Source organism: Martes martes (assembly GCF_963455335.1).
Source record: "Martes martes genome assembly, chromosome: 5".
In the NCBI taxonomy this organism is placed as follows: domain Eukaryota; kingdom Metazoa; phylum Chordata; class Mammalia; order Carnivora; family Mustelidae; genus Martes; species Martes martes.
Window position 1 is genome coordinate 162,065,053 of NC_137892.1, and position 25,404 is coordinate 162,090,456.

Sequence of the window (25,404 nt, forward strand, 5' to 3'; positions counted from 1 at the left end):
GAGGGGCGTCCCCCGAGGTCTCCCCAGCTGGAGGTGCATGTGAAATCGCCCCGCAAATCCCACAAAGCGCTCCACAAACTGCAGGTGATATATGACTACCGCCATTACTATTAGTAAGTGCTACGGTCGGTTGGTTTGCCATTTGGCTCATGCAACTCATTGGCCTATCGCCCCCGAGTACTTCCTGTTTCCTCAACAGGACAGGAAGTGACCTCACCGGCGACGGGGCATGTTCAGAGCTCCCAGTTCCTGCCCATTGCTTGATGTCCTGTTCCCGCTGGGTGATCAAGAAGGAGCTGGTAATTTTCTGGAGATGAAGTCCATGAGGAGCAGGACACCCCTTCATCCAAGCCTACGGCCCATTTCCTTCCTCCCATCCACAGTCCCACTTGTAATAACAGTTTTATCTTGTTTGGAAAAAGGCTCTTTCCATCTAGACCCAGTTCTGGTGATGAAAGAGACTATTAATTGACTCCTAGGACAAAATAAAAGGAGGCACTGATCCTCGCTGACACTGACGACCCATGTCTGACATGTCTGGTTTAACTCTGGGTAGACCAGCCAGCTGCAGCCGTGCACACTGCCAGTCCCGGCCATCATCTGTTCTCTTAATACTGAGCTGCTCAGTCCTCGGTGCCTTAAACATTTCTTACCTGGATTGTTTAATTAAATTCAGGTATGGGTCAGGGGACAGCCAGAGCCTCATGTCGTTAACATAATGAGAGTTTTTGAAGTTTTAGCTGTGGCAGCCTATTAGAAATACAATTATGATTTAGCTGAAAGTTTCATGAAGTGTAGGGGCAATGTTCTAGGCACCGATAAAGTCAGTCATTACCTATAACGATGACGGGATCAGAAGTTGAGTATAACCTTCATTGTCAGGTCATCAGTTCACACAGCCAAGTCTGCAGGGCCTCACGGGGCCGCGCTACAGGCAGATGCACATACACAACACACACTCAGACACGTGGGGACACATGCACGTGCATGCACACACACACAGAGATGCTGTGAACGGGACGAGAGCACACACATGGCCTCATTCCATTTCTACCAGGGGATGGAGAGGTCAGCTTTGCAAAACAGGAATGGCAAACACTGCATTTTGCAGGTTTTGTGATTTGCAAGTAAATTCAGGGTGAACGTAAAAAAAAAACAAAAAACAAAAAACAAAAACAAAAACAAAACAGATAAATGGTAATTCCTGGTTGTGAATTTTCTGGGAGAAACCCCAATCCAAGCTGCTGTGTAGCAGGAAGACAGCTGCACTCCCACTGCTCCAGCTCCCGCTGACCCGGCTAAGTCCAGGAAGCCAGCAGGCGGGCAGAGCAAGGAAATGCTCGACCTAAGGCAGCTTATAGAATGATTAGTCCAGGAAACCTTATTTAAGACTGATAGCCTCTGTAAGTAATTGATAGACAGTGTTCCTTCTACAGGAACAAATGGAAAACTTTCATGTAAAAAGATGCCACCAGAGACCAGCTGCTGGCTGAGTGTTGCCCATTCAGCACGGACATCTGTCTGTGCCAACCCCAGGCTCACCACATACCCTGATGCTGCCCTGTTATGCTGGACATCTGGACACGTGGGCCGCAGACCAGATCCTACCAGCTCCCACCCACCCCTAGTCTAACTCCCCGAACAGCCTGACACACCAACCAAAAGACATCTCTACAAATTATAAAAGTGATATAAGAAGGTCAAACTCCAGAGTAACTAGTGGACAAAAGGAGGCCTTATCTCTGTCATCCCCAATGGGAACTAACCATGGAATGAGATCAGCGCACAGGACCCAAGTTCAGAACAGGATGAAGGAGCAGAGGCTGAGACAACTGTGTGCGGTCACACAGTCATGCTCGAGCCGGGACGGAAGGACAGGCAGAGGAAGGAGAGCGTAAATGCAGAAATCGCCACAGCTTTAGACTGTGTATGGCTTGGCACTAAAATAAAAACGTAGGAAGGGATGCCTTTGTGGCTCAGTAGGTTAAGCATCTGACTCTTGATCTCAGGGTTGTGAGTTCAAGCCCCATGCTGGGTTCCATGCTGGGCATGGAGCTTGCTTTAAAAAATAAAAACAAACAAAGGAAAAACATAAGAAGGACCTCAGGGATCCACATCCTTCTTGTCCATGACATTCTCCTTGTCCACGACGTTCTCCTTGGACACATGTGATGCCCCTTAGAGACCTGACCTAATGAATCAGTGTCTCTGTGGGAATCGCAGAGCAGGGAAAGCAGCCTAGGATCCACCCTTCCACGAAATGCACTCACTTGTGTCCAGACTCATGGGCGATGGTGAAGGCCAGTCCAAGACCCGTATCTTCATTAACCGTGCAGCTGCGGTATTTACTGCACATTCCACTTATGGGTGCAAATCCTACAGGGCACAGAGATCAAAAGATTATAGAGCAGTGTTGTTGCGATAAAATAGAGAAAGAAGGTGTATTACACAAGCATCTTTATCCTCTGTCCTTTGGAGAAGTATGTTTCTCATCTCCACAGGGGAAATCTGAATGGGAAACTCTTGGACAAACACATAAAGGCTCTTTGCAAGGTTTGTGGAGGGATCTGCTCTCCACCTGGAAAATGATTCATGGCTCCGTGTGGCATTCATGTTACATTTATAATTGGGGCAGAGTAGAAAAGGGAATTCCCTGTGCATGGAAAAGATTCTCTACCTTTTGATATAAAAATCTGTGTTCTCAGAAGACTGAATAAGAGAGTACTGTAGTGAATGTGTGCACCAGGAGGTCCCCAAGACTAGCCTGGTCCAAGGATTCACCAGAGGGATTCATGGGACTCAGCCTTTGTCATACTCCCAGGTATAGTTCCATACAGATACAGAGGAGGCAGGACAAAATCAGCAACAGGAACGCATGCACAGAGAGAGATCGGGAGGAAACCATGCAGGAGTCTCTAGAACTCTCTCCCAGTGGGTCCACAACAGAGGAACCTCAGACACTCAGGACCCAGGAGTTTTACCCAGAGCGAATCCCTTAGCAGCCCTGCCTAGTGTGGACCCAAACTCTAGACTCCCAGAAGGGAAACAGCCGTCCTGTGGAAGCCCGATTATCTGTACAAGCAAATGGCGTAGGCACAAAGAGCCAGCTCACCAAGCAGGGTGCTGGGCAGCCCCCTGGAGTCTGGGTCTCAGAGGCCGGCCAGGGCCCGCCTTGGAAGCAGGACTTTCTAGGAAAAGCAGCTACAATTAACCTCTATTTGACTCAGCTGTCTGACTAAGATCCCAGAAGGAAATGCAGAGTCAGGAAAAATGTCCAAGAGAGCCCTGCTAATGGCATACTGTGCTTTACACGATTTGGAAAAAAATATCAGAGTACAGCCTCTAAGATAAATCCAGCCTCATAAATATGTTAAAAAACTTGCTAGGATTGGGGCACCTGGGTGGCTCAGTCAGTTAAGAATCTGCCTTCAGCTTAGGTCTTGATTCCGGGGTCCTTGATTGGTCCTGGGATCAATCTCTGAGTTGGGCTCCCTGCTCCATGGGGAGCCTGCTTCTCCCTCTCTCTCTGCCCCTCCCCCCTCACTTGCACCCTCTTAAATAAATAAGAATCTTAAAAAAATTGCTAAGACTGCAGTATTTATACAGCAAAGAAAAATGAGGAATGTGATTCTGCTTTAACATCTCTGCAAACATTCACAGATGTACTGTTTCTGCCACAGAAGGGGACACCCTTGAATCTGTTCACTCGCTTTTCACACAGGGGAGGGGAAAAGAAAGGAGAGACAGCAACTCGTAAAGTGGAAGAGACGGGGACTCTTGAATGTGCGTCTTGAGCGAGGGACTGTTCCTCGCGAAGTCGTCACTTCGGGTGAATAAACACACACGTCTGTGCTTGGCCTAAGTCCGTCCAGGGAAGCCCATCTCTGCTGGCAGCCCTGCTCAGCAGCGTCCACCACCATGGATCTGCCCCGGGGGGCAGTTTCTCAACGTCCTGAGTCCCCGAGGGCGCACAGCCCACACACCGTCCTCAAAACTCCGAGGGAGGGTCTTACCCAAGGTGTCACACGGCTCATTCTTCCAGGAACATATGTCCAGACCCGTCAGCAAGATGGCATGGTCGTGGCGCGTGCCGTCTCTGCCCATCAACCCGGACTGCCACTGGCAGAAGCTGCTTAAGGTGTGGTCGGCGTGATGGCTTATCACGAGCCCCGGCTGTGCCAGACAGACCAACAGCCCCGTGACAACAGAGAAAACACGTCAGTAAGTCCGATCTCCACTACACAGAGGGTCCCAATGGTCTACAAGTGGAGCTACCCATTTCATGGAGTAAAATCCAAAGGAGGGTGTCTTATAAAAAACTGGTACAGATTCAGGGTGGACACTTCCTTTCGTTTCTGTGGTTCTGTATGAAGACAGCTGGGATGCAGTTAGCTGACCCTGGAGGCATTTCCAATGCCCCAAAGAGATCGAGTCCTTGTGCACGGGTGGGCTGCCATCGACGTCTTTGTAAAACACTTTGTGAACTTATGTCAGGCAACAGGACCCTCGATAGGGGATTCCACACATGCACGAAAACACACCTAGACGGTTGATTTCATGACCAAGCTGGGCAAGAGGGATTTCCGATTTATAAGTCTTACCAGTTATCATGACAGTGTTAGACTAAGTCACTTTCCTCTAGAAGCAACACGGTTATGAGAAGGGGCAGGTCAACCGGGAAAGCTCTTTTTCTAGAAAACAGACCAGAGCCAGCAGGAGACTATGCAGGACACATCCCACCAGATGCCTATATGCCGCGTTCTAACCGAGCAACAGCGAAATGTCGGCGTGAAGGCCGCCCGCACGCCTGGGGCGTTCAGAGGTGGGAGTGGGGGGTCAGAAACACCCCCCGGCGCTGGCTGCAACGAGTTATTTGAACTTCGCTGCTATTTCTTCCTGTGGCTCCGTCCGAGAAAGCCAGGGTGAACGGCTCGATTCCAGGACGACTCGAGGGTAGCCCTCACAACTAGATGTCGGGTTGAAATGTGCGTCTCTGGCTCCCTGACGAGGTTTTCTCCTCCAGGGCTGATTTCGTCTTTGCACAAAGTCAAATGCACCTCAGCCTAATGCCGGGCCTCAACCCTGGGGCATGCCTCACATTCTTGAGCAGGTGACTTCCAGGAACACCGCATTAATCAAAGTTAACACAGGTGTACGATCAAAAGATAACCTCGCTTATTCTTTGCAGCTTGGATGGATTCCAAGGTGAAAACGATTTAATACAAGGAATAATTAACCTGTCACCTGAGATGCCCCGCCAGTGGGGCACCCCCTGCCCAGACGCTCACTCACACAAAGACAATGCAGCTGTATCTTCCGGACCATTGGGGCTAGAAACAGGCTTGCCCCCGCAGGCCCTCACCCTGCCCAGAAAAAGAGCAACACCGCAGAAGCTCCCCCTCTGGACACATCTTAGACCTTCTGAGGCATCTCGGGTTTCATTTTAAAAAATTCTCTGTTTTATAAATAAGAGAACTGTGGCGAACCGGGGACCTTGCTAAGACGTCAGCAAGGGCGGCTCTCTTCCCTGTGCGGGGCCAGCGATGAGCGTGGGGCCGAGCAGAGGCGAGAGTCCTGCGTGGCGGAGATGCCCCGACACCTGTGCTGCAGAATGTGCGTCCACAGCCTCCCTGTGAACTGGGCGCACGCCCGTGCCTTTACGCAGGGACGCTGGGATGGAGGCAAGGGGATGTTTACCCACTGCGACCAAGATCTGCCATGATGGGGGGTCTGGATGCCATGAGAGACATAGACTTGACATTCCAGAATCTCTATCAAAACACAGCGCTGAGTGGAGGCGGCAGGGGTTGGTGCAGTCCGTCTTAGGAGTTAGGAAGTGACAGAGGAAGACAGCAGTGCCGCACAGCACGATTCCACTGTCATTTTCGTCTACTGGCAAGGAGCAGAAAGGGCTCCTTTCCGCCTGGGAGCCTAACGGCTCATGGTGGGGAGGGGGCTGAAGACACACTGTGCATCTCTATTTTCAGCAGGCTCCCACCCACATGGTTGAGGCAGGTCTTCTGTTCCAGCTTCTCCTACAGTCTACTAAGAAAGAATTCCTCCCTACCTCTGCCCATTTGCACACACACATGCACACACATACACACACAAGCACGTGCACCCAATTCAAGTCATCATTAAAGGAACTGATAAAAGACTCATGGCATTAGACACAAACTATTACACACTTTTTGCTCCCAAGGAGGGAAAAGTCAAGAATCCACAGCCAATCACACTAAGAGGAAAAAAAAAAAAAAAGGTCTCACTTTGCCTTTATTTTTCTGGGGAAAAGCAGCTGCCCGTTTCAAAGACAGATTACCTGTTCTTCCTCCAGAAGGATCAGACCTACAATCGCAATGTTGATGTTTCCTCCTATCGTTCCGTCCTTGAACAAAGCAGACACCTGAAAAAGACAGGCAGTCATGTCAGCCCCACACGTGGTGCCATTTCCCTGTCCCCCACGTCCTGCCAGTGATGACGGGTCCCTTGCTCTCGTGACACGGCAGTGCTGCCTTTCTCACACTGCTAGACGGACAGGCACAGACACGCCCACAGGCCGGGTGGAGCAAGTGTTGAGTCCTTATTGCTGGGCAGGCGACCAGACGGGGCGCCAGCAATGACACCCACATTCAGGGGGTAGAATGCAAAGTGCGTTCACAACATCGTCATCCCAGCTAGCTCTCAAACCACGCTTAGGTGACCTGGGATCTTGTCTTCCGTTACCTACGTGTCACTGGGTCACGCAAGTGGGGCTTAGATGTTTCTCATCACTCCTCCTCGTCACAATGGCTGCCAGTCTGGGACACGGGACGTTTTACCCAAGATGGCAGCCTACAGGGTTGTAGGCTTTTCTGACTTTGTAGATAAAATAACGCATATTCAGTATTTAAACATTAGCATTCCTGAAGAGGTGGCCATTTCTGTATAGCCATCTAAGGTCACCCATAAGCAGATTTACTGACTAAGGCGTCTCAGCATCCTCTCACAGATTTCTGGTAAATGAAGACTCTGAGCCTCCCAAACCATGCCCCCGGCTCACGGAGCGGGGCGGACTGATCCCCCCTCCTTATGGTGTTCTCTGAAGTTGTGAACACGGCCCTTCTGGCCGGAGAACAGTACGAGTGAAGGAGTCCCCACAGAGAAGGTATTTCTTGCGTGCGAGACGTGAAGGCACACACCCCATCCGGGGGACTCCACACTTGGCTTCAACAAGAAGGACTCGCCTACCATGTTGAGGATGGTCAGCACGTAGGTGGTGACGTTCTCGTGGCCGTGGTTCTGCATCATCTTCCTGTCGACCACGACCAGCGTCTCCACGTTCAGCTCTTCGTTCCTGTGGGACTTCAGGAGAGAGCGCTTGTGCCGCACGGGAGGCGAGTACTCATCAGGCAGGACGAAGAGGTCCCCCCTGGGAGGCCTGGGCATGTCTGTGCAGCGGGTATTCCGAGAACAAACGAAAGCAAAGTCATCACCAAACCAGCAGTGGAACTCGTTATGCAGAAACCGGCTTTTCAAAATGAACATTCACGTGTGAACCATAGACCCCTTGAGACTCTGTGATTCAGAACTCACACCAAAGTGGAGCTTGAAATGCAAATCAAGCTCGTGCAACCTCGATGTGATGGAAGCCACCACTGTGTCTCCCTCTGTGTGGTTCTGTCCCGGTTTAAAGCAAGGAAAGGGGACTGCTGGGGTCTCGTGTTCTAGCCGCAGAAGCACAAAGCTCAGCGACCACTGGTGTAAGGATCTGTGGGCCAGGCCTCTGCGGAACACCGACTAACAAAGCGGTAGAACCAACAGTTACGATGGCACCATCTTGCCTCGTTTGCTTATTTGAACGATTTTAGTGGCCTGATTCTTCTTAAAGCTGATTCCCACATCTGGACACATAACCAGTTTGTCTATCGTGTTTCAAATGGGTTACAAACTACGTGACACTTCACGGCAGGGCTGAATTTCCTAGAAAGTGCCCTAAATATTTACCTCATTTAATCACAAGACAAAACATAGTCCGTCCTCTTGGAGCCATTTAAAAACTGTCTGGGCGGGCGCCTGGGTGCTCAGTGGGTTAAGCCTCTGCCTTCAGCTCAGGTCATGATCTCAGGGTCCTGGGATTGAGCCCCACATCAGGCTCTCTGCTCAGCAGGGAGCCTGTTTCCCCCCTTCTCTCTGCCTGACTCTCTGCCTACTTGTGATCTCTCTCCCTCTCTGTCAAATAAATAAATAAAATATTAAAAACAACAACAACAACAAATGTCTGGGCATTTATAATTTATAATTGGTAAGTTTATTTTAATTTTTTAATATTTAATATTTAAATTTACCAATTTATAATTTACCAATTTACCAATTTATAATTGGTAAGTTAACACAGCACCGCAGGCAATCGGGTTAAGGGGTGCTTCTGAAAAGCTTTTCAAGTGAAAGTAGACTTCAGATCACCCACACATCTGGGTGGCACTAATTCAGAGCGACGCCAACTCTATTCACGGCCCGCGCTGCTCGAAGTTGCTATTTCATTTCATGGGTACCCACAACCGGTGCATTTTGTCTCTTTGCTAAAATGCTCTCAAACCTGAATGAACCCCGTGGAGGACAGTAATGACTCTGGCCACATCATCACAGCACGCATCCTGTGCCAAGGACGTCGATGCTGCTGCAGAGACACAACTGTCTCTACGCCCACTCCGGGTATGGTTGGGACCACCGAGGCACAGGGAGGGAAGGTCACTTGCTCACAGCCCCTCCCTAGAAAGGGTCAGAAATGGGGGCCCCAGCTGACTGCACGGTCCCGGAGCCGTCTGGTCAGCTTCACCCTTGACTTCAAGCAAATCATTCTGCCTTCAATGGCCCCTTCTCACAGGTGCCAAAACACACACCCAAAAATGCCCATTTTCTGAACCAGAGACTCCAGTGGGAAGGTTCTTCGTACGTGTGAGCCCCACGAGCCAGAAGGCGGGCCGACCTGCAGGGAAGTGCCAAGCCCCATAAACAACATGGAAACGTCCTGGCACAGAGAGCTGTGGTCTCAGGAATGACAGGCTTCAGCCTGGAAGCAGCGGCCGTCACTTCTGCCAGTCTGATGGCCCCCAAGCATGCACAGGACGGCCGTGCGCCAGCAGGGAAGGGACGAAAACCTCTGGAAAACCAACCCGCACCGTGTGGGTCACTAATGTCCTCTGAGAAGCACTTCATGGCCCTCTCCTTCTCACGTCTGGTTACGACTGGCCGCCCCTGCAGCCGGCCCCTCTCCTGCTCCCTGTCCAGGCAGCCCCAGGCAGCGGAGGCTGACACCCGCTCCGGATACGCTTCCGCCTCGGTCTCCCTGACTTTCTCAGACTCCAGGTCTCCTCCCTTTGTTCCCACCCCATTCTCCCGGCAGCTGACCGAGCCCCTGACTTAGTAAATCTGGGTTTGAGCTTTTCACGTGAGTGTAGCTCCAGGATTTTGTTTACAGGCGTGCGAGTCAGTCGACACACAGGTGCTGACGGTTGTGGCGCTCGCTGCTCCGCTCTGAGGACAGAGTGGTCGCCGTCATTCACCCCAGTCTGCCTGCAACACGACCACCTCTGTTCTAGGGTGCGGGGGTCCAGCGGCCAACAAAGCCAGCAGGGAAGGAAGGGCTGGCAGAAGATGAGCTCGCGGGGCAGAGGGGAAGTTTAACCCATGCATGGTGCTGGAGGGGAAGCTGAGGGACGTGAGAGGAATTGCAGAAAAGCCTGAACTCCCATTCCCGAACTGTGAGAGGCTCCCGCATAAAACGGGACTATCACATCGCCTCCCGAGTGTTCACACAACAAAGGACTGCCACAAAGTGCTGGTGATAAATTGTGGGTAAATTAGGTCATGCCTAGCCTGTCCTTTTGATGTGGTGAAGTAGAGAATAGAAATATGTATGGAGGTAAATTACCTCGCAGAAAACTATGCGGGCTTCCATAAATCTAGACCTCAAAACGATAGAATTACTGAGCAGACCTGCCAGGTTCCTTTGAAGACGTCCAGTGGATTCTGCATTTCTGGGCCATATGTCATTTCATCTGCTCAGGGAACGGTTCTTTTAAACAAAAAACCTACCACGATCTGTCCATCCACCATGAAAGACGGTGCGTAGTGAACACACAGACCACAGCATCACGCAAATGTAGCAAAGATGGTCTATTAATTCCACCTTGTGGAGAGACTACTCCCAAGAGCATCTGAAACAGTCCACGTGCTGACACGACCGTCCCGGGGGTAAATGCACACCAAGAATCGCTCTTACGTACATTTCTTGCGCCTTCCACAGAAATGCCGCTTTGGTGGGTGCCGGAGGTCGGAGCTGCCGTGCAGGGCCAGATTCCCCAGCTCCCGATCCCTCTCGGTCATGACGGCCTGGGGAGCCCCCGGAGCCCGCACATCTGCCGATCTCTTGTACAGTATGTGGGAGGGGGGCCCAGCCCCGGCGGCGTCCTGCAGTCCCCCCACCAGGTGGGAAGGAAGCGGTTTTAGGAAGTAATCTGCTTCTTGTGTTCTTATCATGCCAGACTGGAAACAGAGGAAGAGAGAAAGTGCGGTTGTACCTTCTGACCAGAGGACACCCCTCGCCCAGCACCCCGCTTTACTACCCCTTCACAAGCGTGCTGTTCCCTCCAACACCTGCGCTGAGGATGAGGAAGGGGAAGACCCGTCACGGAGCCTCCCCACCCTCCGCTGCTCAGGGACACCTGTGCGCAGGCATTCCAGGACGTGGTGACGCCAGGAGCGGGGGGGCTCCTAATACACTAGTGGGGGGACTCACACCACGTGGTGGAGGCGAAAGTTCGCATCCACAGGCTCCGATGTTAGCAGGGGTGCGCGGGAGGTCCCACACAGGGAGAGAAGATCTCCATCCCAACAGAGTCATTTGCGCAACCCCTTTCAAACTTGAATAGTTTGTGACACTTGAGATGAAAGTGTAATTTAAGATTAATCCAGAAGAAAGCACCAGAGAATTGACTGAGGCTATCGGGAAAGTCTTTCTCAGCAAGGTATCATGGAAACGGGAAAAAACTAACACATAAAAACACTAAAAGTGTCTGCAAAGCAAATGTAGCATAAAGAACACTTAAAAAAAAAAAAAGTCTTAAAAGAGGCAACATAAAGGGACTGCTTTTTACCTTTTAGAGTGACAAATATTTTTTTAAAACCTAGTAATAAGCACTGTTGGTTATTTCCAGTGTGACACTCTGGAAAAGTGAGTCCTGGGGCAGAGCCAGGAGACGGGCCGCCACGGCTCCCACCGTGTCCACGACTCTAAAAGTGTGTGATGAGTTCTAAGTATGAGCCTTCTGGAATTCTTACCAGGTGCTTCTTTTTTTTTTTTTTTTTTTTTTAAGATTTTATTTATTTATTTGACAGAGAGAGATCACAAGTAGGCAGCGAGGCAGGCAGAGAGAGTGAGAGGGAAGCAGGCTCCCTGCCGAGCAGAGAGCCCGATGCTGGACTCGATCCTAGGACCCTGGGATCATAACCTGAGCCGAAGGCAGCAGCTTAAACCACTGAGCCACCCAGGCACCCCACCAGGTGCTTCTTTTAAGCACTTCTCCAACACCGATCAGTACGTCTGACTGTGCACTGCAGCATAGTGTGCAGCCGCATAAATATACAAACAAAACAAAATAATAAAAATAAATGTTTACCAATTAATTCAGGCTAATGTTTGTTTTTAAAGTACACATATGTATTTGAAGAGTACAGAACATTTAACGGGATCAGATACTTATGTGCTCCTGATGATCATAATTAAATATTTTGTCTCGAGTTCCCGTGACTGCGGCCAACATCTTCTGGAGGAAGACTGAAACCACGGACTGCAATTCTGTGCAGCGGGTACCCGCTCGCACTCCTCCCAAGGATGAGGAAATAGAGAGGTGCAGGGATCCACTTCTGTTTCCAAGGAAACCTGGTTCGGAAGTGGAGCATAGGGATTCCAGCACAATCAGGATAGGCTCAGAATCTGCACATTGACCGTTTTTATTGTAAGAGTTTCCAAAAGGGATTATTTTTTTAAAGTGTGTAATAGTGTGAGCTCAACTGTTCCCATTTTAGAAAGCATGATCTGCATGCCCTCAGAGAACCTTCCTGGGGTAAGCGAGAGCAGTCGCTGATGGTGGTGGCAGCGGTCTTTGGGGCAAAGGCTGCAAGAGGGACGAGCTTGCATCCTCCCCAGACTCTGAGAATCCTACACGCTCTCACATTAGTGATGTCAGGGCATCGCTGGATCAGGGGATTACAGACTCTTTAAACTTTTTGTAAATGTTACTCCATATTGGCATAATTGGGGAATATCATTAGTTGCTTCCGCACAGCTGTCCCGCGGTCACTTAGAACTCTCTGGTACTGAACTACCCATCTTACCGTCCTGCCGATTTTCCCCAAAGTCACTTTGATAGTTGCAGAGGCTGACCCGTGAGGCCCTGTTCAAAGTGTGCCCCTGATTACAGAGCCTGAGTCTGACTCTCGCTCAGGGAGTTGCTGGGTGTCCCCGCCCACCCGACGAGGCTTCTTGTTGGGCTGGGCCACCCCACGTGAGTCTGAATGTCTGCAAGCAGGGGGACGACAGGCGTGGGAAAACACGTCTTAGATCGCGCAACACAGAGAGACACGACTCTCAGGAACAGGAAGGTTGGGGTGGGAGAGAAGTTTTTCAGACGTTCAGAGACTAAGCATTGGCCTGGAGTTCCTGCTGGTGGGGCAGGAGTAAACATGGCCAGCTATCAAGGAAGCCATCAGCACCGCAGGAGGCAGACCTCCCGGGGCCCGATACCACCTGGCAGTGGGAAGGCTGAGTGCCTGGGCTTTACACCCAGCATCACGGAGGGGGAGGAGGCACCTGCCTCCCAGGGCAGCCTGGGAATCTCTGTGTCCTCTAGAAACTCCTATAGGACCTCGCTTGAAAGTTCACAGTTCTATCAAGGAACAGACAAGCGTGGAAGGACGTAATGGCTACAACCATGGAGGTCTCATCCTTCCTGCATGTAAACTAACCCCGGAGTAGCGTGAGTCGTCACGGATACGCTCACCCTCACGTAGTAACACGACCCAAGAGGTTTTCCACACCTTTGAAAGTAACCAGTTCAAGTACTAAATTAAAAAAAAAAAAAAAAAAAAAAAGAATTCATTTTCACCTTGAAAAAAAAAAAAAAAACAAAAACCTTTCCTGATATATAAACTACCCCTTGCCTTTCTAATCGCCCCTGGGAAGACCATCAGCTCCTTGAGAACGCGGAGTCGGTGTCATTCAGCTCAGGGAGCCCCCTCCAACTCAGAGAGCTGCTGATGCCCCGGCAGGCACGTCCAACCCCAGCAATGCTACCTGCGTGACCTTTACTCAGCCTCGCTGGGCTGTGTTGTGCTGGAGGAAGTGGAGATAAGGCTCGCTGCTTGTCCTGAGTTTGTATTTAAAATACAATGAATGTATTTTAAATGCATGACCCACAGAAGATATGCAAAAATGATTTGCTGCACCGAAAACACTTGTGACCTCTGACAGCTGTTCCAGTCCCCAAAGTGAGTCCTCCATCCCCCACCCCCACCCAGGTCAAGCCTCCATTGTGGGTGTCTGGGGCTGAGAGGACCGGATCTTTGGGTAAGGGACCTGCTGCGGCTGGAGGGCTTCCTAGTCTTCATTAACAAAAGAGTAAAGCCCCAATTTCATTAAATGCAGAGAATATAAGAACTGATTAAGACTGATGTTTTGATTTCCCTTACATTCAACAGATACTGAAAAATACAGAAAAAGTAACTACTATCTTGCTGCATCATTAGTTTGTAAGCTTACTTAAAAGGTTAGCTAAATCATGGAAGATTAATGTTGTCTGCTTATTAAAGCTGCTCTTTATTGAACCAAGAATATTTATTTGGACACTCATCAAATGTCCGGTGCACCTGCCCACAGTAACCACAGGGGTGTCAGCTGGGTGGATGATTAACCAGGCTTTTAGAAAAAGGCCAGTGTCCTCCAAACTTTGCAAAGGAGCTCTCCCGGGGCCTGGATCTCTCCTAGCCAGCTCTGCAAGTCATTGCGCATTGGGAAACTCATCTAACACTTGTATTGCATTTGCAAGGGAGGAAAAAGCGTGTGCTCGGCCACGGCCGAGAAAATGCTGTTTCCCGCCCAGCAAGGTATGCGAAAGAAACGTTGAGGCTCTAGATCATTTTATCCACAATTCCGACTTATTGGATTTCCACAGACAAATCAAACAGAATCAAACCTACAACAGTACGAAAATGTCATTGACACTAGAGGAGGTTTCTTCTGTTAGGAGGAAGAAAAGGAATCATCCAACAAATGATCTTGAGAAAACTGGTAAGCATTTTGGGAAAAAACAAATCTAGATTTCTTCTTCATTCCATTCACCAAAATAATGGCCAAAAGCAGCAAAGAATCACAAACAATGAAAAGATTCAATAAAATATGTATTTGTAATTTTGGTGTAGAGTAGACACGTGCAAACAGAGAACAAAATCAGGAACCCGCGAAGAAACAGGTGGGTAATGTTGGTTACATTCAACATTGGGTATGGTGAGAAGTACCGTGGAGTCAAACGACAAGTTAGGGGACATTCTTGAATGCAAATGACAAAAATTAGGATCCTTAAAATCGATCCATAAAAACTAATAAAAAATGAAGAAGTAATTCAACTTAAAAAAAAAAAAAGGAGAGGAAAGGAAACAAAACAGGACAAGAAAAGGAAACAAAAGGCAACTCACAGGTGGGGAGAGGTTTATAAAAACAGTGTTTGATTTTACTTCCAATTGTTCAAGAAGATGAAAACCATAATGAGATGCAGTGTCTCCTCCATCCGACCGGGTTGCTGAAAAAGCAGCACATACCCAGCTACAGCACAGATGTGAGGAAAATTAGTAAATCAGTAAAGTACTTTTGGAAAGGATTGACAGTGTCTCTCAAAATTGTAAATACAGGTACTTTTGACCTAATAATTCTGAAGCTAGGAAGGTACCCTAAGAAAATTCTAAAACATAGACACCCAAGATATGGAAAAGGATGTTTATCATAGTAAAACTAAATAAAATAACCCTCCAAATTAGAAATACTTAAAATGCCCCTGAAGAAAGACAGGTTTACTAAATGAAACTGTATGTATTGGAAATCAATGTCAGCATTTGAAAACACACAGTTACTGATATAGAATTATATCCAGATTTATTTAGTGAGAAAAGTAAAGTGCAGAACCATAGTAGTATTAGTCAATGCTTTCTGTAAAAAAAGAAAAAAAAAAGCTGGTAGGTTTATATCAATATGTATCTATTTATAAAAGCTGTCCATAATATGAATATTACTCAACTATAAAAGAGAATGAAATCTTGCCATTTGCAACATGGATGAACCTAGAGGGTATCATGATGAATGAAGTTAGCCAGGAAAAAAAGACAAAGATCATATGATTTCACTCATGTGGACTCTAAGAAACAAACAAACAAAAAGAACAAATAAAAAGTACAAACAGACCCATAAATACAAAGAACACACTGATGGTTTTGAGAGAGACAGGATATGGGGTGATGGGCAAATGGGTGAAGGGGAATGGGAGATCCAGGTTTCCAGATATGGAATGAATGAGTCACAAGGATGAAAGGCACAGCTTATGGAATATAGTCACATTGTAACAGTGTTGTATGGTGACAAGTGCTGGCTATACTTGTGGTGAGCGCCCAGGAAATTACAGAAATGTAGAATCACTATGTTGTACACCTGATACTAATGTATCATTGTGTACCAACCATACTTCAATGAAGGGGCACCTGGGTGGCTCAGTGCATTAAGCCTTTGCTCAGGTCATGATCTCGGGGTTGTGAGATGGAGCCCCATGTCTGCCCAGTGCAGAGCCTGCCTAGGATTCTCTCTCTCCCTCTCCCTCTGCCCCTCCCCCCATCTCCATTTCTATAAATAAATAAATAAATAAATATTAAAATAAAAGTAGAAGCTGTCCATAAAAGTTGCTTGAATAAAAAAAAAAAAAATCAAATGGAAATCAGAAGAGATTCATAAATGTCCAGGCACAGAGACTGTTTCTCCTCCAGTGTGACAGATCCCCCTTGAACTAGCTCCAAGAGTACCCCAGGTGACTCCATGAGCCCTTTGCAAGCGAGCTATCTACAACAGGTGGTAGTCACAAGAATGTGAGTCAGTGCATATAGGAGAAAAGGCATTTCACTTCCCAACTAATTTAACTTACTCTCCTCCATGTTTTTTTCCAAAAACGTCATTTGTTTGGGGAACTACTCTATACCTCTTAGTTTTCTTAGTGATGTTTCAGACACACAAGTCAGTTGCAACTTTTATAGAAGCCAAACTCTGCTTTTTATTTTTTAGCCTCAAGATCAAACATGAACCCGCACCAGGTCAATCTATCCCTTGTCATATGCCCGAGACCACAGGAAGTCCTGCTGCATGATTACTCGTGATGTTTTGAAAATTGAAATTCACCCCAAATCTTCTAAAAACCTAAACAAACCAGGAAGCTCTTTCTCCATGAGATGTAGCACCTGTGTCTTCTTATCCCTGTCCCTGATACACCAGGCTTGGGCCCTGGGCTTCTTCAATCTGCTTGCCTGCAGGGACAAGGCGTCTGATGCACTGATCACAGGAATCACTCATCACCTAAATGCACATAGGTGCAGGCTTCAAAATGTAGCCAATCACTCAGCCATAAACCTGGCCCCTGGTCACCTTCCATTTGCTCATCTGTCATTTCAGAAGACTAACATTTTGACACATGACACTTTGCTAAGGTTAAAGCTACATACCACTAGTCTTATTAGTTATGCCATTGGTCCCAGTCATCATAACCCACCAAGAGGACTGAGCCCAGGTTTCTTCCAAACCCCAATTCCTACCACAGTGCTGTCAGATCACATCCCTGTCTCCTGAACACTTGCTGTCTGTGGGTGGGAGGAAAGGAAAGACTGCAGAAGTCATCAGCTGGAAGCTTACTGGAGCAGACTGGGCACTGACTGGAGGCTGGAGGAAGCTGAGGGAGGCTGACGGAGGCAGACTAGAGGCTGACTAGAGGCTAACTGGAGGCTGGTGGGAGGCTGATGGAGGCTCACTGGAGGCTAACTGGAGGTTGATGGAGGCTGACTAGAGGATTGGAGGCTGATGGAGGCTCACTGGAGGCTGACTGGAGGTTGATGGAGGCTGACTAGAGGATTGGAGGCTGATGGAGGCTCACTGGAGGCTGACTGGAGGTTGCTGGAGGCTGATTAGAGGATGGTAGGGGCTGATGGAGGTGGACTAGAGGCTGGTGGAGGCTGATGGAGGCTGACTGGAGGCTGACTGGAGGTTGATGGAGGCTGACTAGAGGATGGTGGGGGCTGACTAGATGAAGCACAGTAGGGTGGTCTTCCAAGGAGGAGAACTCTTCTGTCTTTCCCTCCTTGCATGATGCAAACAAACACTTCCTTGGTTGACTTCTATCTGGATCTTGTGACCTGGAGAAACTGGGCCAGTGTGACAACTAGCAGAGCAGGGCAAGTGTTACTTGGTAAAGTGCCAACCACTTACACTGCCCACACACCTCACCCCTCACAGGAAGGGTGAGCACCACTGTGCCCGCTTGTGCCTTGAGCCAATCAGGCTTTGGGTTAATTAATTTATTTTTTAATTAATTAATTTTAAAGTTCTATCTATCCATGTATTTATTTGACAAAGAAAGAGAGAGAGAGAGCACAAGCAAGGGGGAGCTGCCAGCAGAGGGAGAAGCAGACTCCCCCACTGAGCAGGGAGCTCCACATGGGGCTCATTCCCAGGGCACTGGGATCATGACCTGAGCTGAAGGCAGATGCTTAACTGACTGAGCCACCCAGGCACCCCTAGCTTTGGGTGAATTTTATAGCAGGAGGAAGCAGGGGTATGCTTTCAGAGGGCAATGTAAGAATGCACTGTGATTATCCCTGGCTATTCCAAATGATCGATGACAATGGGTTTATTTAAGACCATTTCTGAGTCTTTATGCTTCTTGTCCACTATAGAGTCAGAAGATCTTTTTGTTTTGAAACCTTATCATGGACGTTTTAAGGGTTCAATAATGCAAATGCCCACCTAACAGCCCTTGTCTTAGAAATGTGAAGAATGCTCATATTTTTGTATTTTACACTAATTTTAATTTACTCCAACATTAAATTATCACTATTTCCTGCCTTCCTATACAAAAGAATCTTAGTGGTGACATAACTTATGATTAGAGCTCGGACGGAAATGATGTTCTTCCCCCCAGTAGCATCCCTGCTTACAGACTGAACCGGGAGTGCTGGTGGTTAGTGCTCCTCACCCGCTTCTTAGGCTTTCATCAGCACGGCAGTACCCGGGAGCACGGAGCTCCTTGCCCCTCACTTGTTCCACTCCGGGGAGGGAACAAGCTGTCTGTGAGTCTGGACTCAAAACGGGGCATGCGTGATACAGCCCTTTCTACTCAGGACACCACCCACTACTGGAAGCAGGTATCCTCTTAGGTCCTGGTCATAGGGGAAGCTGAGCTGCCTGCCCCCCCCCCCCCCCCGCAGTTGGTTGCCAGGAGCCCAGCATCTCTAGCAACTCAGTGTATGGGTCTATGCTGGGGCCCACTTTTAGGAAATCCACTCACCTGAACAAATATTCCACTTTCTCCAAAAATGATTTTATTGGTAATTTTTTAAAAAGGATACATAGGTGTTACCATGTGAGTTTCTCTTTTTGTTCATATTTTATAATTCACTAGAATACAGAATGTACGGAAAAGGGAAAAGGGAGAGGAAGAGGTAAGGAAATAGAGAATTACTTATTGGATCACCTCAAAACCCAATATACTTTATTTGCTCTCAGGTGGCTCATTAATTAGCAGAACACTATTGTGTATAAATGGATATAAAGTAATAGTTACTTTGTCTTGAGCTTCACCTACGTGGCAGGTAATGTGCTATGTGTTTTGCTGTATTTATTATTCCTGTTGTAGTAACAAACATATAAAATGGAAATTAATATTCCCATTTAAAGGAAAGGACATCAAATTAAAAAAAATAGCTCAACACTGTAGACATAGTAAATGGGCTGGTTAAGATTAATATTCAGTCTGAATGAGTCCTATATATATAGATAGATAGATAGATATCGATATCTATCTATCTATCTATCTATATCCTATATATATCCTAGCCAACACATCGGTGTGTCCTCTCTACCACCATATTCTCCAGAGGGCATAGCATGGTCCTCAGAGAATAACACTAGTGATGGTGGTAGTTGAGAGTGAACTTGGAGTCATTGTAAATGTATACTGTAAACTCTGGCACAACTAACAATGTAAAAAAAAAAGAAACACAAGTTATGCTAAAAAAGACAGAAAATGGAATCCTATATTATGCTCATTTAAACCCACAAAAGGCAGAAAAAGAATAGAAAACAAGAATAGGAACAAAGGAGAAGGGCAACAAATAGAAAACAGTAACTAATCCAGTCGATACTAATCCAACTACATCAATAATTACTTTGAGTGTCAATGGTCTGAATGCATTAATTAAAAGACAGAGACTGTCAGGATGTATCAAAATGCAAGATCCGACTATGTGTTGCCTACAAAGAATCCCCTTTACATAGAAAGGCACATAGAGTTAAAATTAATCGATGGGAAAAATATACCATGCTAGCAGTAATCAAAAAAAGCAGGAATAGCTACATGAATTTCAGACAGAGCAGACTTCAGTGTAAAGAAATGGGTCAGGGATAAAGAGGGACAGTATGTAATGATAAAAGGGTCAGCTCTCTGAGAAGACAGCAGTTCTCCACCTGTAGGCCCCTAACAACAGAGCATCAAACTATGTGGGGCGGAAACTGACAGAACTGCAGAGAGAAAGACATGAATCCACTCTCATGGTTGGGAATTCAGCACTTCAGAAATGACGAGATCTGGCAGGCAGAAAATCAGTAAGGACGCAATGAACTCTGCAACACCATCCAGCACCTGGATATAAGACCTTTGTCACGACTTCTACAGCAGCAGAACGTATTTTCTCGAGCTCACATGGAATGTTCACCAAGACGGACCACTTTCTGAGCCATAAAACATACTTTAAAATACTTAAAAGATTAGAAATCATACTACGTCCACTCTCAGACCACAATAGAATCAAAGTAGAAATCAATAACAAAAAGATAATTAGGAAACTCAGAGTATGTGAAGATCAAACAACACACTTCTAAATAATATATGAATCAAAGAAGAAATTCAAGAGAAGCTAAAAAAAATTCTGAATTACACTAAAATGAAACACAACTGATTTAAATTTGTGTGATACAATGGAAACAGGGCTTAGCAGGAAATTTATAATCCCGAGTGTATGTATTAGAAAAGAAGAAATTTCTAAAGTCAATAATCTATATTGTGACCTTAGGAAACAAGAAAAAGAAAATAAAGTTAAACCCAAAGTAATTAGAAGAAAAGAAAGAATAAGAATTAGAGCAGAAATCAATGAAATTAAAAACTGGAAATCTGTAGAGAATATCAATAAAACCCAAACCTGGTTCTTTGAGAAATGGTGAGATACAATCACGTTGCACTTAGAGAAATTCTAAGTCCTGAATGCTTTCCTATTTAAAAACAAGGAAGATGAGGGGAGCCTGGGTGACTCAGCCGGTTAAGCTTCCAACTCTTTTTTGGCTCAGGTCATGATCTCAGGTTTGTGGGCTCGAGCCCTGAGTCGGGTTCCACACTCAGCATAGTCTGCTTGAGGATCTCTCCCCCAGCTCACGTGTGCGCTCTCTCTCAAATAAATAATTATATAAAATCTTTAAAAAAATAAAGAAGATGAGCAAACTAAGGACTCCCTCAAAAAGTTTTTAAAAACCATGAATGACCAACTAGAAACTAGAAAGCTAACTAAAAGCGAATAAATAAATCCAGAACATATGCATTGGGAAACAGTAGAACAATGTGATTATTCAACCAAGGACGTCTGGTAGATCCAAAACCTGGGTTTTAGAACAAAGCGAGCACATCTCATGACAACGCAATGAGGATGGTAAAAGTCATGAACATACATAATAATATAGGGCATAGCACACATTTATAGTAGGGGATCAAACTTCTTTTGGAGATTAAATGTCACTGGAGTATGTATCCTCAGATTTCATTATGGAATTTGTTGTTACTGTTTTTTGTGTGTTTTTCAATTTCATATTTCAGATTAATCTATTACAAGCAAGTAGTGAATCATTGAATGCTACATCAAAAACTAATGATGTATCATAAATTGGCTAATGGAACATAATAAGAAATTGAAATAAAATAAAACAAAAAGCAAAAAAATATAGTACAAGAATTTTTTAAGTTTCTATTCGAGGGGTTCAACTATACACACACTGTCTAAAATGGTGGCCCCTAAATTTTGATTAAAATGGAATAAAATTTAAAATTCACTTCTCTGCTCACCAGCCACAAATACATATACATATTTGTATTCAAATATAAATTCAAAAAAGTTAAAATTTTAGTATTGCAATTACTCAGTAGACACATGTGACTACACATATTTCTACCATGGCACAAAGATTGGAAAGAACTACTCTATGACAACTGGAAATAAGCAAATCTTCACGAGCTTACTTTTTATGACGAATTTGCCGGATACATGAGAGGTTGCTACAACATTTCTCTATCCTAGTGTGTAACATGCAGTTAGGAACAATCTTAGAAATCACATCCAGTAACATCTTTATAAAACTGTCCCAGCTGTAATATTCAAAACACATTATCTTAGATTGATTGCTTAGTAAGCTTACTTTTGGTTGATACAAAAATATCTGAACTAAGAACAACTCCAAGGAAAATTCTCAGGTTCTGTTTCTGTACATTCCCAAGACTCGGAGAAATAGTTAAGCAAAATCATCAAGTCGAGGCATTAATATATTGCTGCTACTCAATACGACCAAAATACCATGGGTTAAACATTGTATTAGATTCCCCTACAGAGCTGTGTGACATTTAGACATGAATTAAATCTCATAGGCGGAGAAGCTCATAGTCTTTCTCATCCAAGTGTGCGTAGTAGGTTTGTTCACTCAGTCACTCATTTCATTAATTCAAAGAATATCTGTCAGTTGCCTATTAGGAACCAGAAACTCTTCTGGATAATATAGATACAACTATGAACAAAACAGACAAATGCAACGGCCCCCTTGGAGCTTAAACCCCAGTGTACGGATGAGGGGAGACAATACTGCAGACATAAAAAATCATAAGTTAAAATGTAATGTGTCAGTTCTTCCCAACTCCTATCAATCTAATGCAATTCCGATAAAAATTCCAGCAAATTATTTTGCAAATATCAACAAACCGATTCTTCAGTTTATCTAGAATGGCAAAAATCCCAGACCACCCGAGTCAATGTTGAGGGGGAAGAATGACACCTTGGGCCTGACCCACAGCTTCCTGTAAAGCTGCTGTAATCTAGTCAGGCTGGCACCAGAGAAAGCAGAGACAGACACATCCACGGAAGAGCCTAGAGAGCCCAGAAACAGACCCATGTAAGTGCAGTTAACTCGTCACTGGCAAAGAAGCAAAGGAAACACAATGGAACAAAGACCATTCTCGTTCTTTCAACAAATGGTGCTGGAACACTGGACAGCCACATGCAAAGACACAGACTATAAACCTCTCGTAAAAATTAACTCAGAATGGATTACAGACCTTACTATAAAATGCAAAACTATAAAACTGCTAGAAGTTGACCCAGGAGAAAATCTAGATGACCTTGGGTATGCAATAACTTTTTAGATACAACACCAAAGACATGCTCCATGAACGAGGAAAAAAAAAGAGAGAGAGAGAGAAAAAAGAGAGAGATTTTAGCACTGTCAACCAAGATGGCAGAATGTATTTCTAAAGAATGGGGGCAGCGTGTGGGAAGCTGCAGAAGCGAGGAGGCAGTGTGCAGACCTCTGTGCTCCCTGGGAAGGAAAGAGCAACAGGTCAAGGGCAAGGAGGGGAAGTCAGAGCAGAGCTGGACAGCCACTGCTGGGGTGGTCAGGGCAGAGAAGTGGGTCACAGTCACGGCGCGGGGTGGGCAACGTGTTTCTCATTAGACATCATGGGACCCGGGATGTCATCACCTGGGTCTACAAGCCACACTTTCTGCACACACTCAGTCCCTCCCAGGGCCCGAGGCGACAGTGCCCCTCCCTCTACACCATGGGCTGCCGGCTGGGGGCGGGGGGGGGGGGGGCGTGAATCAAGCAGACCCCGAGCCCATGCATCAGCTGTTTCCCTATTTCACTCTGCCCCTGGAAGGATCTTTCTCTCCAAACGGACATCTAGTCCCTCGTGATGGTGCCCCTGCCGCTCCAGGTTCCAGGCTGGTCACATCTTATTTCCATTAATCACATTAAAATCAGTTCTATTAATTATTGATCACCTACCATGGCCCTGCTTTCGTTCCAAGAACTGGATGCCATCTCATTGCCAATAACCCTCAGAATGGACTTGTAAGATGGGGTTTGGGGCGATAAAGAAATAGAACTTGAACACCCAGAGTGTCCATCCACGGGCAAATGGAGAAAGTGAGCAGAGGGCGGGCTTACCGCAGGACGGGGTGCTGATAAACACGGTGGGTCTATGCACACCATGTGGGGCACAAGCAAACGCCCCATGTTGTGTGAGTCCCTTTCTGAGAAACATGCAAGATAGGCACAGATGTGATTTGGGAAGTCAATCAGGCTGCGGACTGGGGTGGGCATGGGAGGGGCTGCAGGTGGCCCCTGCGTCCCCGGGGGGCAGTTGCAGCACTCATAGCCGGGTCATGCTGTGAAAGGGCTGCACCATTGTCCATCTGCTAAACAGTGACTGACCTGCACACCCACCATGGCCATGTTTTGTTATGCAAACTGGACCTCAGGAGAGCTTTTAGAAATACCACAAACTGACCTCCATAAGCCTGTCCTGAGCAAGGACTGGGATGGGACACCAAGCTGTGGGAGCAGGTGGCCAGGCCACTCCCTAGCTCTTCCCGGCCATGAGGGTGAGGCTCTGGAGGGGTCAGCTCTGGGGGAACGAGGCCTTGGGGAGCCCTGACCTCATAGGCAGGGTGGCACAGCTCTGAGACCCAGAACACGGAGCAAGGGATGAGGCCAGGGACCACATCTCACCAAGACCACTCAGAAAGGAGGCAGAGATGTGAAACCAGCGGTTCACCTGTCTCCTCCCCACTACCGCCAGAAGGGCACCTGCGAGGGAGGGACTGGGAGCCGTCCACCTGAGGGCCCACGACAGAACCAGACCCGACTCCCCCTGACAACACAGTCCACGGGCTGGGGCGTCATTTATCCACATATCCTGCCATGATCCTCAAAACCTTCTGTCACTGAGAATCATCTGAGTGGTTCCCTGAAACCCTTGCCCACCCCCCAAGCTCTAAGTCAGCAGGTCTCAGGGAGGGGGTTCATGTGTTTAAGAAGATTTCACACACACTGCTTGTGCCAGGAGTCAGGATGCCCCATGCTCATCCGTCATCCGACTTGCAGCCCTGTTCTCGGGGAGCAGAACACACTTGTCACTGGGGGATAACAAGGTGGCGGGAGGTCTGCCATACAAGAAACCATTTGCTAGGATCCTTTTCTTTTCTTTTTTTTAATATTTTATTTATTTATTTGACAGAGAGATCACAAGGAGGGACAGAAGCAGGCAGAGAGAGAGGGGGAAGCAGGCTCCCTGCTGAGCAGAAAGCCTGATGGGGGGCTCGATCCCAGAACCCTGGGATCATGACCTGAGCTGAAGGCAGAGGCTTTAACCTACTGAGCCACCCAGGCAGCCCAGGATCCTTTGGATTTTGTGTTGAATTTGTTGTACCTGAGTTTCCTCATTTTCAAGTCAGTTTGCCTTTGACACCCATATTTTCTGGTGGCAAAATGGTAAACATCCAAAGGAATCCCAAGTACAACAATGTCCATTGAGTTCCCCAGGGTAGGAAACAGCTGTCCTGATGCAGGGCTTGAGGCAGTCTCCTGCGCCCATGTTGGATGTTTGACACCACTTCTACCAGACACATGACATTCCGGGCTATTCCTGTAAACACCCACGACAGCAGAGTCCAGATCTGAGCATTCAGGCTGTCGCTGTAACAGGGCAACCATGAACACTCTTGTATGTGTCAGAGCCACAAGGGGACCGCTAGGTTGTGGCCGATCCTGTTCCCAGGCTCAAACTCTTAGAATCATCACAGAATGTGCACTGCGTATTCTGATGGTCTTTTTTAGATGCCTTCTTATTACGCTGTCATCAAGAACTTATTAGGAAACAAATACCATCTTTTTTCTTTTCTTTTTTAGTAAGAAAGCATTGGCAACACCATGGCAAAAGCAGTCATGAGAATGGAAGACACTGCTCTAAGGGTCTTCCA

At 46.9% G+C, this 25,404-nt stretch overlaps 1 protein-coding gene across 1 annotated transcript in view; it reads right to left on the reverse strand.

Moving 5' to 3' along the window:
- The window catches only part of ADAMTS16 (ADAM metallopeptidase with thrombospondin type 1 motif 16), a gene marked incomplete at its 5' end in the record, with an annotated part of 146,080 nt that overhangs the window by 94,324 nt on the left and 26,352 nt on the right, over positions 1 to 25,404 (reverse strand). Inside the window, 5 exons of the mRNA XM_080804378.1 lie at positions 2,271 to 2,376; positions 4,014 to 4,173; positions 6,320 to 6,403; positions 7,228 to 7,427; positions 10,266 to 10,524. Coding sequence (XP_080660504.1) covers positions 2,271 to 2,376; positions 4,014 to 4,173; positions 6,320 to 6,403; positions 7,228 to 7,427; positions 10,266 to 10,524 — 809 coding nt within the window. The remainder of the gene's footprint in view (positions 1 to 2,270; positions 2,377 to 4,013; positions 4,174 to 6,319; positions 6,404 to 7,227; positions 7,428 to 10,265; positions 10,525 to 25,404) is intronic.